The 17,165-nt window shown below is 43.0% G+C and overlaps 1 protein-coding gene across 3 annotated transcripts in view; it reads left to right on the plus strand.

Annotated features, from left to right (window-relative positions):
* The window catches only part of LOC111250896 (uncharacterized), a 149,424-nt gene that overhangs the window by 57,944 nt on the left and 74,315 nt on the right, over positions 1-17,165 (plus strand). For all 3 annotated transcript variants that reach the window (XM_022806826.2, XM_022806827.2, XM_086991346.1), the window contains exon 3: positions 8,212-8,731. In XM_022806826.2, coding sequence (XP_022662561.1) covers positions 8,279-8,731 — 453 coding nt within the window. In that variant the 5' untranslated portion in view covers positions 8,212-8,278. The remainder of the gene's footprint in view (positions 1-8,211; positions 8,732-17,165) is intronic.

A 17,165-nucleotide genomic window follows, 5' to 3' on the forward strand; every position in this document is an offset into this window, starting at 1 on the left:
ATCCATATATAACCTAAGCTGAAATTAAAATAAATGCTACGAACAAGCAAAAAAATGTCTGTCAGTTTATCTGCGCCCAGTTTGCGTTCATGGGCGTCGTCTGGTCCTTGCCTGAAAACGTCTGAACAATCGACTAAATAAATATATCAGCTATTTCAGATCAGCTACTAGACATCCCTTAAGCGTGTTAAAGCGTAAATCGTGCTTCGTTGCGTACTAGCAGTGAATTTGTGCTGTTTTTATCGGTACAATTATAGTTAATTTCTTTTTCTTCCGTTATGTAGATCCGTTGTTTAACCAGGAAAAGTTAATATGTGTAAACATCGATAACAATATATTTGCCTCCGCCGCTAATTATAATGATGGTGACGATGACGTAAAAACGGCAGAGTCTAATTTAGGAAAGATATTCAGATATATCTAAGCTTCTAGACATTGTCATTGCTTGTCATGTTATTTAGAAAGTTGATTTAAAACAGGTTACGAAAGGGAAGTGATTCAATGGCGCAGCGAGACGAGAAATATACCTCTTGCTCGTCGTCTACATGCCTGTTTGAAGTGATGTTGCCCCTGATAGATATGCCGATGCCGTTCTTCCCGAAAAAAAAAAAAAAAAAAAAACAGTTACTATTAATGCTACTACAGTCAAGTCGAAGTACTGACTGGCACATTACTTAAATTTACGAGTGACGACCTTCGTTAGCTATATTGTAGTGAAAAGATGTGGCATGTAAACGCTATCGCGTGTGTTGCCCCGGTCGCCGTCCCGATTGGCTCAGACGGCCGTCCTGCTACTGCTACTACTATTCACCACTAGGTTTTTTAACCTTATACTCGACGCTGTCGATCATAACAGCGATAGTCACGAATCACCACCGAAATCTTGATACAATGCAATAGGGACTTAACGGCATTTAGACCACCACCGTTTCAGAACGTTTCACTTATAGTCTTATGCATTTTTTTGTCGTTTTCGAATCACGCTATTCAATACGTGTGATCAAATGAAACATTATACATGAATTTTGTCCTAGGATTCTGCCTTTTTTTTGCGTTACGCGACGCATTGAGCGGAATACAAACTGTGGAATGATTGCCGCAGTTCGAGGGACAATTTAGTTTAACTCTTGCAGGTGAATAAGGATTTGAGAGATAGTAAGAAGCCAAGCGGTATGATCCTTGTAATTGGCAAAATATTTTCTTTTATGTGAAAAGTTCCTTCTACCGTTGCCGGTGGATGAAACAACAATGTTATTCGATAATAATCGGTAATACCATGGTCTAAAATAATCCTTCGTAAAATCGATAGCAGGGCGATAGCCATTGTAACGCCGAGGGCCGCCAATTTGTTACCGCTCAAACTTAGTAACGTGCTCAGACAGCGCTTTTGTCTTCCCTTTCATACGGAACAGCTTTGCTCTAGGGAATCTGATAAGGTCATTAGATGAGATTGTGTACAGACAAATATATATGTATATATATATATGTACACTAGCTCAACAAACGATTATGTCGATGTACGTAAGCTTACGATTACCTTTTCCGTTATTTCCATTGAATCTAAAGCTTCGAGCGGCTGAAGATCGGTTTCCTGTTTAGTAATATTCCAATTATAGCTGAACTACCGACAAGGAAGCAGCAGCAACGAGGACAATTCCATAGGTCCTGCCAAATCCGGACGCTGTAGTCACCACTTGAGCGGATTGAAAGTACCACTATTATCATTAATGCACACGTTTGGGGTATGATACTCTACTGCGATCATAAACGCTATTGCCAGTCTATATGCCGTGTATTCAGTTGATTGTACTAACGATAAGAGCGATAGCGAACTAGAGCTAACCTCCACAGGCTAAAGATAACTAAATAGCCGGCCACTGCTCTATAATACGCAACCGTGAACGTTTTGCGTCTTGCGCTAGCTTCGCGTCTACCCTTCAATGCAAACGTAACACTTATGCTTCGAGGAATGTGCGAGCAAAGAAGATCCCAAACGAAATCTTTTTACAAAGAGTCCTAACTTCGAGGCAGGACACGACCTTTGCTCTTTATTGAGCTAATTTTTTTTAAATTATCAGTAGCAATAAGAGTCGCGCTTCCAATTCTATATAGAAGTCAATATGCGTTTGCTCTCGTGTGCGAATAAATTCTTATATCCTCTATAAAAACGCATATAAAAATACGAGTTACGATCCCATGAGTTTTATCATCAATATGCTCTACAGCAGATATTAAGTAATACTTGTAGCAATTTTCTTTTACAGATAGAAAAAAAAGTGACACCACACCGTGTTTATCTTGATAACATCACGAAAAACTCTCTATAGGCTGGATATAGTACAGTATCGGCGATATTTGTTAACATTGTAGTTGAAAAGAGAGCATCATGAGACCGAAATTCGTCGTCGAAGTAAGCAATTTTGACGTCGGAGGTCACAATGTTGGTAATATCAACGCTGCTACCAGCGTTGTTATTGGGAAGGACGCATTAAGTGCGAACGCGCACACAGTGGCGTTGCTGCTGCTGCCGCCGCTTGTGGCTGTTATGCAGGGGGCGATGTCAAATAGACATGAGGATAGATCCGAGCACGCTGATCGGACTCCGACCAAGACTTGTAGTGGCCAAAGTCGATGTAATACGCAGTGTCAAACGTAGCCGTAGTAGTGAAAAGGGTAAACGGTGGGACGAGGTCACATGAGGGCAGATAGCAGCATTAAACGCCTGCCACCGAGGGTGGCCTGCGATGTCACAGGCGCTGCTTGTAGCAGGCCAGCGTGAGGAGAAAACTAAAAACGAAAGGACTAGGTACAAAGTGGGCGGCGCAGGCAAAGAAGGGCATTAAAACGCGCTTTCGTCACTGCTAGTAACTAGCGACATGACAGCATTGTTGGTTCCACCAGCCATAAACGGGGTGCAGAAATGGGGGGGCAAGGGGGCAGCACTACCGGTAGCTCCTGCGTAAGACGTTCAGAAATATCATAGACAACTGGTGACAGCGTCCTGCGGTAACAGCAGTGCTTCAGGTGAAGTCGACTAGCGATTGTAACCTGTTAATGTAAGAGACTGACTGGTGATATGGTTCAGTGTTCAGCTGTTCGGGTGATTAACAACTATTTGTTTTTGCGTATTGCTGATTCATCGATGGATGTTGTTTCATTTCTGGTGATTGTACATTTGCCAATGCAGTAGTAATAGCAACAATATTGGCTGGGGGGTGGGGTGAATTCGAGCCGTCTATGAATATCGCCTCACGCGACTCAACGCTAACGCTTTCGTCGTACTCATGAGATCATACTTAGCAGTAACATCACGAATCGGAACGCTTATTTTTTACATAAATATGTATTGCATTCCCTTTGTATTTTCTGCCCGAGAAAGTTTCCAGAGAGGTTGTCAAGTTAATCTGAGATATGTCTGTCTGGGTTAGATTCAAAAAAGGTTTGGTCATGTCTCTTTTAATACTATGGCTGGTAAAATTAGAACCCAGAATTGTTCGAAATCCCAATGATCTGGCACCTGCAAACGTTCATTCTCCTCTTTAGCTTTTCGGCAAATTTTGTTACTATTGCTCGCTACCTTGGACGTCGCTTGTTATTAACTTAACCTATAGACTTCGTTCGAAATAATTTTCATATGTTTGAGCTTTTATTAATATCATTTAATCATCGTGAAGATACATAAACATACGTGTGATGCATTTACAACAAAGTCTGTGGTAGTACAAAGTATCCGCTGCATCTCCTAAACCCTTTAATGTCAACATGAGTTCACAGTTTTTGACCATACTTTTGCTCACACTCCTCTTATGTCTTATACAAATATCCACTTATCCTGTATAGCTGTACATATATAAAATGTGCGACAGGGAGCGACGAGAGAGATTTCTAGAGAAAATAGATGCAGATCCAGGAGCTAAATTATCAGATATTTATCGATCGCCTACGAGAATGCTACTTCGCTAAGTTCGCTGCTTTTTGCATACACAACACCAATTTGTGATATTATGCTCTTTCAAATATGTCTGACCACCAAAGAGTCAACCGAAGGTTGATGAAAAGTGGCCTAGTCACAGACTCCACCCTGTCAGTGTCCTATCGAATCCTACCCGCCCTTCTAGAGAAGGACAATTATTGTAAGTTTAAATATTTCTCAAGATTTTTCTATAATCATTGTCTAGCGGCGACAATAGATGAATATTTTTTTTTAACAGTTGCGCTCCCTGGCGCTCATTTTCGTACGGACGAGGGACGAACACGCTGGTGTCAGCCGGTTGCTGTGAAAGTAACCGCTAAAGTAAACGGAATGACTTCTTCATCAGACGGACGATCATACTTCATGCTTATGGTTATGATAGGGTGTGCATTGTGTCTCTGAGAGTTTGTGCCGGCTCCCTAGCGTGCTCATGTCAGCCTGTCTGCAGTCGGTATTGGGATTTGTGTAAACTACTGCGACGGCAGTTTCGGACAATGTGTGACTATCTGCTGTAAGAATTTTCAGTTATCGCTGTACACAGCCAGCCAGCCAGCCAGCCAGCCAGCCAGCCAGCCGGCCGGTCGGTCGGTCGGTCGAGCAAACAGCGCTAGTCATTTCATAGTTCCTTCTCGTCTCTCGATTTCATTGCTTGCCCGCCTCTCCGCCACCAAGACCCCCTGCCGCTGATGGTGTGGTGTTGACGCTCTGAGCTGAACTGAACTAGCAAAGGCTTTCGATGACCATATCTTTTCGGAAAGCCGAACGAAAGCGGGCTTCTGTGTTCAGTGGTGTTCTAAGATGATAGCGAGTCATCACCACGGCCATCATTCGCAACTGAGTAGTAATAGCAGCACAGCGCGGGAGAAGCATTCTTCTGAACGACTGGTCAGGCCAGCAGGCGTCGGAAATCGGGAGTCTGAGGAGAGCTCAACTCGACTAAGCACACTCGATCAAGCAGAATGCGAGAAGCCACGCAGAAAACTTGCAATGAGCCACTAGCCTACCAACGATCACCGGCTCAACTTCAATTATCGCTACCGGTACGCCTCGCGTAAACGCCTCCCTTCTTACTTTTCGTGGCTACACACATTCATATGTTTTAGTAAGTGATCCATGTACTGTTCAGTCTGACAGGGACCGTGACTCTAAATGATCCAGACTAAAACGTAGAGCTAGATGTAGTATATCTATTCTATTTTTCAAGTTAACAACAATAACACATAGCCGCTTAATTTGTTCGTCCCAACTACTGACATTACATCTATTGTTCGATCTACGCCTGAACGTAAATGGTGCGTGAGCTGCCTTTGGACACGTGCTACATATAATTATACTATGATTAGATATCACCGGCATCATCGCCACTGACTGGGTCGGCTCGCGTTCCTCTGGCTACTTGTTACTTAGCTGGTTAGTACTGCCAAAGCGTCTAGCGCGTGCAGATGGCCTATAATGCGCGGCAGGCGACGGTTGACCGATCCGCTTGGCCGACTTACAATTGTATCACAGTTAAGGAAGAAAAAAGCAACTCTAGCACCAGATGATTTTATTTTCAGTCAACAATACATTGATGGCAAACGGCCGTGATCATTTACTACCAAAATTATCGATAGCAATAGTGCGGTTCTGACTGTTACTCTTAACCACTGTTCTTATTGAAATTGTTTCATTCACGGTTCAACAAACATAGGACAGTAAACATAACTATTCGGAGACCGAGAGCGTTCATATAATCGAGGATTTATTTACAAATAACCACAAAAAAACGCTACTGGATTCTAATAGAACTCTTAGGTGACGACTATGGGACCAGAAGGATTTGTTACGAGAACTGCCTCCATTTGCAAAAAAAATCACCATTTTTCTTACCTTTTTTTTAGAAAGGGAGAGAGATGGGGCGAGTGGGAGTGGCAGTGGGAGTGAGAGTGCGAGAGGGAGAGGGAGAGGGAGCGTCCACATACTACAATGCAAAACTGCGTTTGTTCTATATCAGCGACACAACAATATGAGCAGAAAAAGATACGATATTGATCAAATGTTTCCTTGAAAATGAAAATTTGTCGACCAAAGCTAGCACTATGAAGCAGGTGAACGCGACTATTTTGGGCAACGATTAGCACAAGTCAGCAGACTGATAAAAAGCAAGCTGAATCAGATTCGACTGAAGGTAGTACAGTATGATTCCCGAAATTCCCATAAAGAGGTTTTCTCTTCTTTCGTACTTTGCCCTATAACTGTCCTGATGAGGTCGGATCTGCCAGTTTCACGCGCCGCTACGAAGTAAAGGCCAAATTTTCTAGTACTCCCATCGCTTATTGTTAACACTTGTGCAGAGTCCTGATGAATTCACCCGCAACACACGATTACCGTAGTAACGTAGTAGCGTGACGGTGCCTTTTGATGAACCGTAACAAAATAGAGGTCATCGATATAATTGTTAACATCCTGTTAATATAATGGAATAGGCAGTATCTGGCAGAAAATATTTTCGCTATGTCACCAGGCTGTGGACAACTAAGACTCAAAGTGAATTCAGGATTGTGACGCCGAGTGGAAGTGGATTTTTTGACGGCCCAACTATGTGGCCCGAAATTTTTTTTGGGAGCGTCGACGTTTGTTCTATATTATATATGTGTATATACGGTATGATGCTACTAATAGACCGTCATCAATCATCTCGTACACTTTTTGCTCTGTAAAGCAGTTCTCGAATTGCGGTTTCATACACCAGTTGAACAAATCTATTGAAATGCTCTTATCAAAACAGCAATTAGTCTGTAGAGATCTATTCGCTTCTACCAGTCTTGCAATATAGTCGGAATGGGGAACCTTTTTTTTGTTGTGACATAAGATTACCTCGTAACTTATAGTCGACGGTTTTGCATAAATTGCGTTTTTACGCGAGCTACAATGTGATCAAATAGATTAAGGCTCTAGTAAAATTTGCCTTGAGAATCACTTCTCCAGTACAAATAAAATAAGCGTTTATCTTGAGACATTCAACCGCCTAACGAGTGTCGACGGTGTTTTTGTGCCTTAACATCCGTACTTTAAACTATTCTACTACTTATTCTAAGCCACAAGAGTGTTGTTATTGATTCTTGTTACAGCCACCTTTTATAAGGGCGACAAAGTTCAACTAAATAGAAAAAGGAGACAAAGTAAAGGTCACATATTTATCGAACATTTCCTCAAGTTAAACACGCGAGTCGGTTAGTAACCGAGAAAAAAAATAGGGATTTGCTCTTGAATAGGTTGTATCGATCGCAGCTTGTTTGTATTCGGCTAGAACGGCTTAGTTTCGTCATTGCTGAGTAGCTCAGGCTCATAGCAAGTCGTTATCGGCGTTATGAGTCATGATAATTTGCACTTAAGTGTAAATTATCATAACGTAATTACGTATAAACTGCACGCAAAATAAAACATCCATAGTACATATACGACAACGAAGCAAAATAGGTCCACCATTAAAAAATAGCGACTAGACGACCTCGTTCCGACGCTTCGCAAACGTTTTTGATCCGAAGTTGACTCACCTATCTGTAATGATTCATATACCGTTATATATAGCAGTACGAAATTTTCAGTGAATAAGGGGTTAGCTTGGCTTGAACATTATCTGGCCCATCATTTTCATGCCTTAAAGCGAATTTATCCATTTTTACAGGGATTTCTTTTTGATTGTTTTCATTCATAACAATTATGAGTCCTTCAAAAGCTCATTGGAGTGTGCCATCATTGTTGAAATTTCCCTTGCAGTTATGAAAAATTAAGTTGCATCGTTTGAGTGAGATTACTTAATTTGGTGCAGTAAGGCTTCTCCTCAAGCATTTATCCAATAAATACACCTTTTTCTAGCTATACTATAAAATGAGAGAGAGAGAAAGAGAGAGCTTATGACAAGAATTATGATGAAGGATAGCTTTCCGACTTCCCCCTAACTGCAGCGTGACCATAAACTCTATATTGTGGGTGAATACGTCGTTCAACCCTGTAGTAATATAATTAATCTGACTTTGCAAATAATGGGTATCGGCTCAAGGGTGAAACAAAGTGTATACCATTTGTTTACTAGGAACGATTAGCAAACACCCGTTTTTCTCTGTAGCAGCCGTTGCGATGAAAAACATCGTCAAGCGACACGATAAATGATCCTGGCATCTAAAGCGTTTAACTAACTGTTATTTGTATTTGACTTTTTTTCGTTTTTGTTTATGTTTTGCCGTTGTTCTTCCCAGGGTCGTCGCACGGGAGGTCGTGGCGACGGCGGCGACCACCACAGCGAGTTGAGTTGGATAAGCGACCATGCCGGGAGTTGCTGGGTCTGGCGACTCCCCGCACGGGAATGGCGGTACATTAGGGGGGAGTCTCATTCAGGCACATCACCCCCTACCACAACAGCATCAACAGGCTCAGCAGCAGCTGCAGCAGCAGCAGCAACAACAACAGCAGCAGCAGCAGCAGACGGCCCCTGTTATGATGTCACTTTTACCGCGACTTATCGAGCCGCCACGAGGCCGCAGCGGCCAGCGCGTATTCTATCGCGGCTTCCGCTATGTGAACAAGGACGTATTAGAAGAGCGGGTGCTTGAAGTGGGTGAATTCGTCTTTGTACGTATTACGCCGAACGAAGATCCGTGTATAGCTGAAATGCAGCTGTGTTGGCGAGATGAGCTGGCCGAAGTCAGTCTTGCCTCGTTACGACTTTACTTCCTACCGGAGCAAACGGAAAATGGACGCCAAAGCTCACATGGGCAGGTTAGTAAATAAAATTCAACTATAACAAGTGTAAATGGGCGACAGTTTGATCGGTAAATTGCCACGCAGACCGAGAACGTCCCTGTACACACAGCAGAACCACATACATAAAACGTTTCCGAATTACTAAATTGCAACCCAAATAGCCACAAGACTACTTCATTTGATCGGCCCGGTGCGGCCAAGCTATCTTTAGTTCGGTATAGGAAAATGCGAGATGAAACAACCACAACTGACTCGCTTAACCATAAAACGTCTATCTTCCATCGCGCGACAGCCAACTTCTTTCAGACGGTTATCAAACATGTTTACATTTATAGTTAATATATAATGTTTTTGTATGTAGAATTTTTATGAAAAAAAAATCCTTATTGTTATCTCTGTAGAAAATCGGATTGTCGCAGATGTATAAAATACCAGTAGAAACAATAGATGGAAACGGTATGTGTGATTCAACCCGGTCGCTGCCGGCGTTGGACATAATATTAAATGTTTCAGTATCTTTACAGCAATCGACATTGCAATACATCAAAGCAACAATGAAAATACTAATCATAAATTATTAGTTTATAGTCAGGTCAATGCGAACGTCCTATTACGAGCGTGTGACAGGGTTTCCGAGGCCGTACGATGGCACGGTGGGCCGGCTGTGCGATGGGGTATTGTGTCAGGTCAAGCAGTTGCCGCTGTATCTGTACGAATGCTCGAGTGCAGCATGGAATGAGCTGAACAGAGTTGACAACAAAAGGCAGTTGTTCGTTGGGTGTAATTTTATCAGAAGGGGCAATAGGAAGCGCCACTGTGAGCATCAGCGTCATTCCTGCCATGAGCGGTTTCTCAGGTTCGATCTGAATCGACAGCAGCAGATTCATAAGCTGTTATGCGCATTAGAAAGGCGCTGGCAGCGGGAACAGCGGCTCTAGTTTATCTAGATCCAGCAATAATAACACGAGTGTATAGCACAAGTCGTGTAGTAGCACAAGTAGAAGCTGCGCGAACAACGATAGCAACGACGAGAACACTCATTGGACGTGACAACTTTTTCCTTGACGCGAGCCGTCGTGTCTTATTTCTTCTGTTGTTATTCCTGACTCTGAATCTCTCCGAGGCCGAGGACGACGACAACAACGAAATAACCGAGACGTGTTCACTCGCCGATGACCGGAACAAATTGATGAAAAGCTCAAGGTGCTCTTTAGCCTCATCGCTAGCTTGCTACCAGCGTGCCATCCAGCATTGTAGTGTCGCAATAGTATCAAAAATGTCACTGATAATTAGTACACTGACTTGTTTTTAGCTATCGACGTATATAAACATCGTGCGTTATGAGAAGTGCGAGCCAATTTCACAGCCGTTCGTGTCTCTGTCGTCTCGTTAAGTAGCATTAATTAGCAGACGCTCTGCTAACACAACAGGCCCAGCTTCACGAATCAGCCCTGTTCAAAATGAACCCTTACTTGGCATTCACTTTATTAACAAGATCCTTGCAAGGAAAACAAAAAACGAACATAGAAAATGCCAATTTAGATCGAACAGCTGCGTGTCCAGAATTTATGAAAGTTATATCTTTTTCGAACGTGTAGAAATACTCGTCAGTACTATCGTTTTAGGCCGCTTATTCTTCTAGCTGACTCGTGGCAATCACGCCTTCACCTTGACTGTCTTTTGACCATTCAAGTCCCCACTTCTAGCCGCCGGCAGTTGAAGCGTCAGTGTGATACTTATTATAGCAGATTTCGAGTCGAACCGTGACGGAATTAACTCGAACTAACAGAGGGCGCTGAAAACTGTAAACAAACGCAGACGGGCTAAGAGTTATTTAGATGAAGCTATGTTAGATACTACATTGGATGACAGTAACGTACCGCCATTCGTTCGCATATCGTTCTCTATTAATATTTAATCGCTGTTGCTGTTTGTCGATTATAGAAGAAATATCGCTGGTATCGTTCATACATACATACATACATACACACACACACACGGATAATATTTGAGTAAGCAGAAGGTAGCAACTTTTACCCTGACCGGCGCCAATTCACGAACGGCTTTCGATCTCGACCTATTAGATTCAATAAATTACGGCTACAGCGGCAGCACGAAAATCTTCCTGCACTGTCATAGTCATTAATGTGATAACTGGCGTCATTTAAATACGAAGTTGTTAGTAGGCGTCCAGCTATTGTCGATTTGATCGAATACATATATGTATCCAATGTATTTGTTTAGCTATCATGAATTTGCGGTTGGCGAGACTGAGACAACAACGGATCGTAGCTCAATTATCCTAGCTGATTAAAGACAGTACTGCATAAACGATATTTGCGTCCCAATATTATCTGAGCATTGATGCTCATTACTTACTATATCTAATAGCTTCATTATTGGTTCAATAGAAAATGACAGTTTTAAGCCTGACGATGGCGTACCTTGGTCTTATTCGATCTGAATATTGCCTACTAATCCCACGCAGACACCTCATTGAGGTCAAACGTGTTCAGGCGAGTTTAATGGTTAACTATGGCGAGAGTCAGGACACAGGGTACACGCCATGTCGTAACTGAGCTGTGTCATGGAGAGTGCTATACTTAGAAGGCGCATGGCCGTACGAAAAGTTCGATTGCGCCACTCGTAACATTGGATATTACGCTAACAATTCATCTATATTCATGCAATTGTCCGTTGGTAAAGGTCATGTTGTTATTGAGTTTACCGCTGTTGCCAGAAGCTGTTGTCGGCTGGGTGTTATGAACTCCAGGCTACGTCATGTCCTGTATCGTACTTTAAAGACGAGATATGTACATGTTACTTTTAAATAATCTAACTCGTGTATTTGAGTCTGTCATGAACGGCGGCTGTTTTGTTGAGGGCGTCATTGTGATTGTTTACACTTCTGCGAAGACGAAAGGGATCGGGCAGGCAGGCAGGCAGGCAGGCAGGACGGACGGACGGCTGACGTTGGCTGTACGTAGCGCTGTGTGATCATTAGCCATAATAGAATTAAGGACCGATCAACCTGCGTATCGCCCTGTTTTCGCAGACCAGCGCAATGCGACCCAGTGTTCTCCGACTATTTCCAATTCGTAATTAATTCAAAAGCCACGTCGGCCAACGGCTCTAGCCTCGTCGAAAGAAAAACGTTTTACAATTATGCCTCCGTATGTAGCGTATCGGGTAGAATTAGAACTTGTTGTCACGTTGATTCTTTGCGGTATTTCGTCATGTAGGTAGAGTTACTACCCTGTTACCGAATTTGATTATGACATCTACTCGGCAGTAGGTACAGCTATCGCTAGACGAAGCCCTAAGATACACCGCTGGGCTCTGGACTATAATTTCGTCAAACACAATCAAATAAAGAACAAAAAAAAACCCTACATATTTCTATTAATAGCGTGCCACAAGAGCAAATCTCTTGTCCGCTACAGAAAAACAAGTGATCAATGCAATGTTTTTGGGAGCTGGTCCATCTCGTAGCTATAGATGATCTATCGTATACGAAAAAAGCCTCTAATAATTTGCAGTTTAGCGACGGTGACTATGAAACTTCACGCCTAGTTTAACTTATCTAGCTAGTATCTGTGATGTACTTACTGATAATGACTCTAGCGTGGCAAGCAAAGACAGATAATTACCGATGCATTTACTTTTTAAGCCTAATAGTAATTAAAAAACAACTAGCATTCGTGTTTATAGGGGGCGACTAAAAGTCGTCTATTTGTGTAATGATCGTTATTGTCTGGGTTGCGGTAAATGATACGGGCATTGTTTACCGTATCGATTAGATCATGCCAGCTGCTGATCCAGCTGTCAGATTTTCGCTGGAAATCTAGACTTTCTGTCGGCGATAAATTTAGAATAATTATAACAATTTAACATGGTTCAAGCCGCGTTTGTAGGGTCAAAACATTTTCACGACGATATGTTGTTCGCTTGTTGTTGAATTTTGTACTCTGGCTTTTCCCGACTTTATGGACGGGATAATAATATTCGGTTTATAGTCTACGCGTACGTTTCTTTACGCAAGGACGATACGAATGCTAATCTTCGTGCCTTTTTTTTTTATGAAACAGCGGGCTGGACAGTAAAGCCGTCTGCTGTGTACCTAAAATCTGATCGATGCTGCGATTCTTGGGGATGACTCTACTTTGTTGCAATACATATGTTTCGTTGAGTATCTGTAATTTTTTTCCATGTATAATTTTTACGCCATGATTTAAACGGTCACTTGAAGCGATTGCGCGTTCTTGCATATGCGGATTTTAATACAGCTGATGTTGTTGGTGGTCTGTTTATAATCTGTCCGTTGCTCTAGCTGAGTTTTGGGAAATTAGAACTTTCAAACTCAACAGAGGTATCGTAAGGAGAAAAGGAACATTAAATTATTTTGAAATTTCGTTAAAATCAGTAACTCTTTAATAAAAATGTACAAGTACCTGTTATTAGACAGAAGATATAAACATAGCGAGCCTGAGAAGCACGGAGGCGAACCTCCTCTGACAGTTGGATCATGCAAGGCTACCGATCGTATCCGATAAACCCTACAAGTTGCAAATTTACATAATAGTAATGACATGGGTGCATTGGTTAATGGATCTTACAATCCGCACCGACGACACAAATACATCGAACTTCCACTGAAGTTACTTTTAATATCGCTCGCATCTATATAACGCAATCGATCATACGTGTTGCGTGTACGTATGTAACAGCACGTGCAGTAAATGAGCTAGGCTGATTACGCTAATGGCAACATACACGTGCTATTATTCTGAGATGACCTGATATGACATGTCAGCCACTGACGGAGTTGTCTGGCCCCTACGCTTTCTGTTCAGCCTCATCCCTCGTCCCTTTACTGTGTCTCTTTTCCGCCTGGTTATCTTATATATTAGTAGCTAGTTGTTTTCGCTAGCTTTCGTCCGTTAGTAGCGGCTTCTATTTGACCGCGGTAGTCCTATAGATTGGACGGGGTCAGCCCGCATACAATACGTGCGTAGGCAGCCTACAATGCCCACTACAAGAACTTGATGGGTAATTATTATTATGCTCCTTATAGAGGTAACAAGCCGTCAGGCGGACGGTGGCCGGCGACAGCTAGTTCTACTACCATTACTGGGGGCTTCGCCATTTTCTCTGCTTCGTGAGACTCTGCTGACTCATCTTGTTTGACTCTTGTAGAAGTGAATACCGCCACAGATACTTTATCGGTCGTTCAAAATTATGAGCGTACCAAAATGGTTGGCCTGCTACACAGGCGCCTGTAGGTAGCTGCTTATATTATAACTGATTGAGACGTTGTTTTAATCATTTCTTATTCAAGTAGGGTTACATCGTTTGAATTTTGCGCAAATATTATGTACATACATCGATGGGACAGAACAGAGGAAATGGGTGGAAGGAGGAAAACGAGGGAAAGTGGAGGGAGACGCATGCATTATTATTGTTATTATATGGTAACCAGCCAGGAACGGCCCCGAGATAGGGAGAGAGCTCGCGGCCACATGAAGGCGAACTTTGCCGTCGTTGTTGTCATTGCATCTGCTCGCCTATCGAGCAGCCAAACAACCACTTTTTCGTTCGTAACCCCCTGCGGCTGTCGCTGCCACCACCAGAGTTTTTCGAGGCCTTTGCGGGGAAACCCCCTGATGGTCGTGCGCGCCTCAAAGCTTGCTTACTGCCTGCCTTTCTATCTGCTGCAATTCCGCAGACATGCTTCAGGCATTATGAGGCCAGCTCGCTTGGCTAGACGATTCAGGATCGGCCCGTATTAGCGAGTCGAGAGCGAGAAGAGCTTTGCATAGCGGGAGGGAGCAGTGAAGTTTGGAAGGGCCGACGGACGACGCGGGTAGACTGTTTCTCACTCGATGGGGTGTGGCTGGCTAACTCAGTGATGGGCAGTGGAAAAACCAAGACCCCAATACAACGACAACAGCTGCTGCTGCTCGCAAGTGGGCTCGGGTTACTTTCGTTTGCCATTGCGAGCCTAGTAAAAGATTATTGAGGTTTATGGGTTGAAGGTTGACTCTTGTCTGTGCGAACGTTAAGGTACGGTTTTCAACACATTACTCATGTACGATGATACAATGTGCTAGCTAGAAGAGCAGTAAAGAGAACATGACGTCTGATACACTTGCACATTATAAACATTTTTTTTGCTGATGACAAATACAACAAGGACAGAAAAATCAGCTTGTCTGCAGACACTGATCCAAAACAATTGTTATATATATGTTATTTTTTTATTTTGGTGGAAGTAACGTTTATTGCCTTACACTTCGAGCAATAACAAATAGCTGCAGTTTTACAATTGAATTTTTAATTTTAATTTAATTTTAATTTTATTTTAAGTTTTTTGATCGAATATATATTATAAATTAGCCATTACACGTTTTATATAGAAGTTGTTGTAAAGTGAGCGGCGGGCAATACTGATTATAGCAATATGCTAAGTTCTCTCACAAAATATCTAAGAGGATTATCGTTATGATTCTAATACCGGTCCTAGTTTTAGGGTCAGCTGACTGTGCCTAGTGCTTTGTGTAACTATCTCAAAGCGATCCACTAGGCGCAGTCAGCAGGGTATTGACCGCCTTGGAGTTGGCTTTGTATATCCATATTGTCAGAAGCTCTCGGCATAAGCCTGCTTGCTCCTCGATGACGAGTTACTTTAGCAGGCGGCTGCCGCTTTCGTTCACAGCATTGGTCTTAAATAGGATGCGAGAGGGAGAGAGCACCTGATGATAAAATAAATGCCGACTAAAAATTTGGCCGCGGAAAATAAGAAAACATTGCAATTGTTTCGTAGACGAGTAAATGTGGTAGTAATAGAGGCTCTAAGCTGAGGAAGTAGTGATGGCAGGATTTTGCTTACCTTCGATCTGATATGGTTCGTCTCGCCGCCGATGATCAACTCCACTCAAAAGGTACACTCTGACGCACCTAAAAACCACTGGATTTCTCTTTTCTTTGTGTCTTGTATCGAAATAGGTTCTAGCTGGCCTTTCATGAGTCTGGATGTACCATAACAGTGATACTGGCTGTGAAGCAGCCAGTGGGGATCTCGGATTAACTAAACATACATCTAGCTCCTCGAACAGTCTTTACAGAGGGAGACGCACTTACTTTTTTCGTTTTGCTAAACGTTTCCATGGAGCCTTAGTAGTCTGCTTTGCGATCGCATAGAATGTTTTCTGTAACAAAAGCTCTTGAATAGAGACTGAATAAGGAGTACGTTTATCTGCTAAAGCAATAGGACACAACAATATTTGTAGTCAAATTTATGGCCATCTTTAGGCGTCCTCGCACATGAATTAGCTGGCGCACTAAAGAAAGTATTGGCGTATGAGAACAACAGTAATTCTTTATTTGCATTTGCAACGCGCACCTCTAGAATCCGGATGAGCGCGACAAAGCTTCCAGCGGCACTTCCATCCAACGACGGCGATCCACCAGAATGAATGAGCATTACGTTTAATGGCCTGGTCTGCGACGGTGATACACCGCGCGTCTCGCTTGAATTGCATCGCGTTGAACGCTCGCTGCGTTCAGCTGCGCCACCTTTACCTCGATCTTTTCTCAACTCCACTTCTATGAAACAGTCCACAATGGGGTAATAGTGTTTCGCAATGGCTGCGTTCTTTATCGTCCTGTTCCTAGCCCTGTTTTTCAATGTTTCCTGTGCTCTGAAGTACACTGCTCGCTATAACTTGCAGTTTGCTTCCTTTCTTCATGTAAAGAAGAGAACAGACGTTGGAGACGCGCTGTTAGATCGCTTGGGAACCTACGGTGGGTGCGGGCTATGGGAGCGCTTTGCGAGATTCGAGAAGGAGGGAATGCAAAACAGAACAAGCCGGTGGGATTTAGGACGGGATGAAACTGAAACAGAGGGAGCTGGAAGCGTAGAGATGGAAAAAAAACGTACAAAAAACTTCAGGCTGTCTCGAGCAAGCGCAAGCCTCGAGCACCAAATGAGAAGGTGCTACCACACTCTTCTATCCCGTTTCTTTCGACGTCTATTTGGAGATAGGATTACTATAGAGGGAATGCTGGGTTTCTAGTGTCTACTCTATAGAGTATCGGTGTTTCTAAGTGATATGCGAAAGAGAGATAGGGGACGGGAGCAAGACGAGAGGATAAGGATGCTATGGCTCGCTTGCATTCATCAAGCGTTCGTAGTCCAAGTATGAAGCAGGGGATGGACAAACAAGACAGAGAGCCGCGGGGGTGGGCGTGAAGCAGCGTGAGAAGAAAGAGATAAATAAATAGAAGTCGGGCGCTGCGCGTCTGATCAGGACCAATAGAAAAGGTAGAGCGCATGTTTTCTGAGCTAAATCATAATATTCTTGTGCCACTAGGGCATATTTAGCACAATTTTGTCTCTAACCGAGACGCAGAGAGTGTCTGACAACGACCGTAAGCCAGACTTATATGC

The sequence above is a fragment of the Varroa destructor genome, unplaced genomic scaffold (genome assembly GCF_002443255.2).
Source record: "Varroa destructor unplaced genomic scaffold, Vdes_3.0 BEIS01000005.1, whole genome shotgun sequence".
Lineage (NCBI taxonomy): Eukaryota > Metazoa > Arthropoda > Arachnida > Mesostigmata > Varroidae > Varroa > Varroa destructor.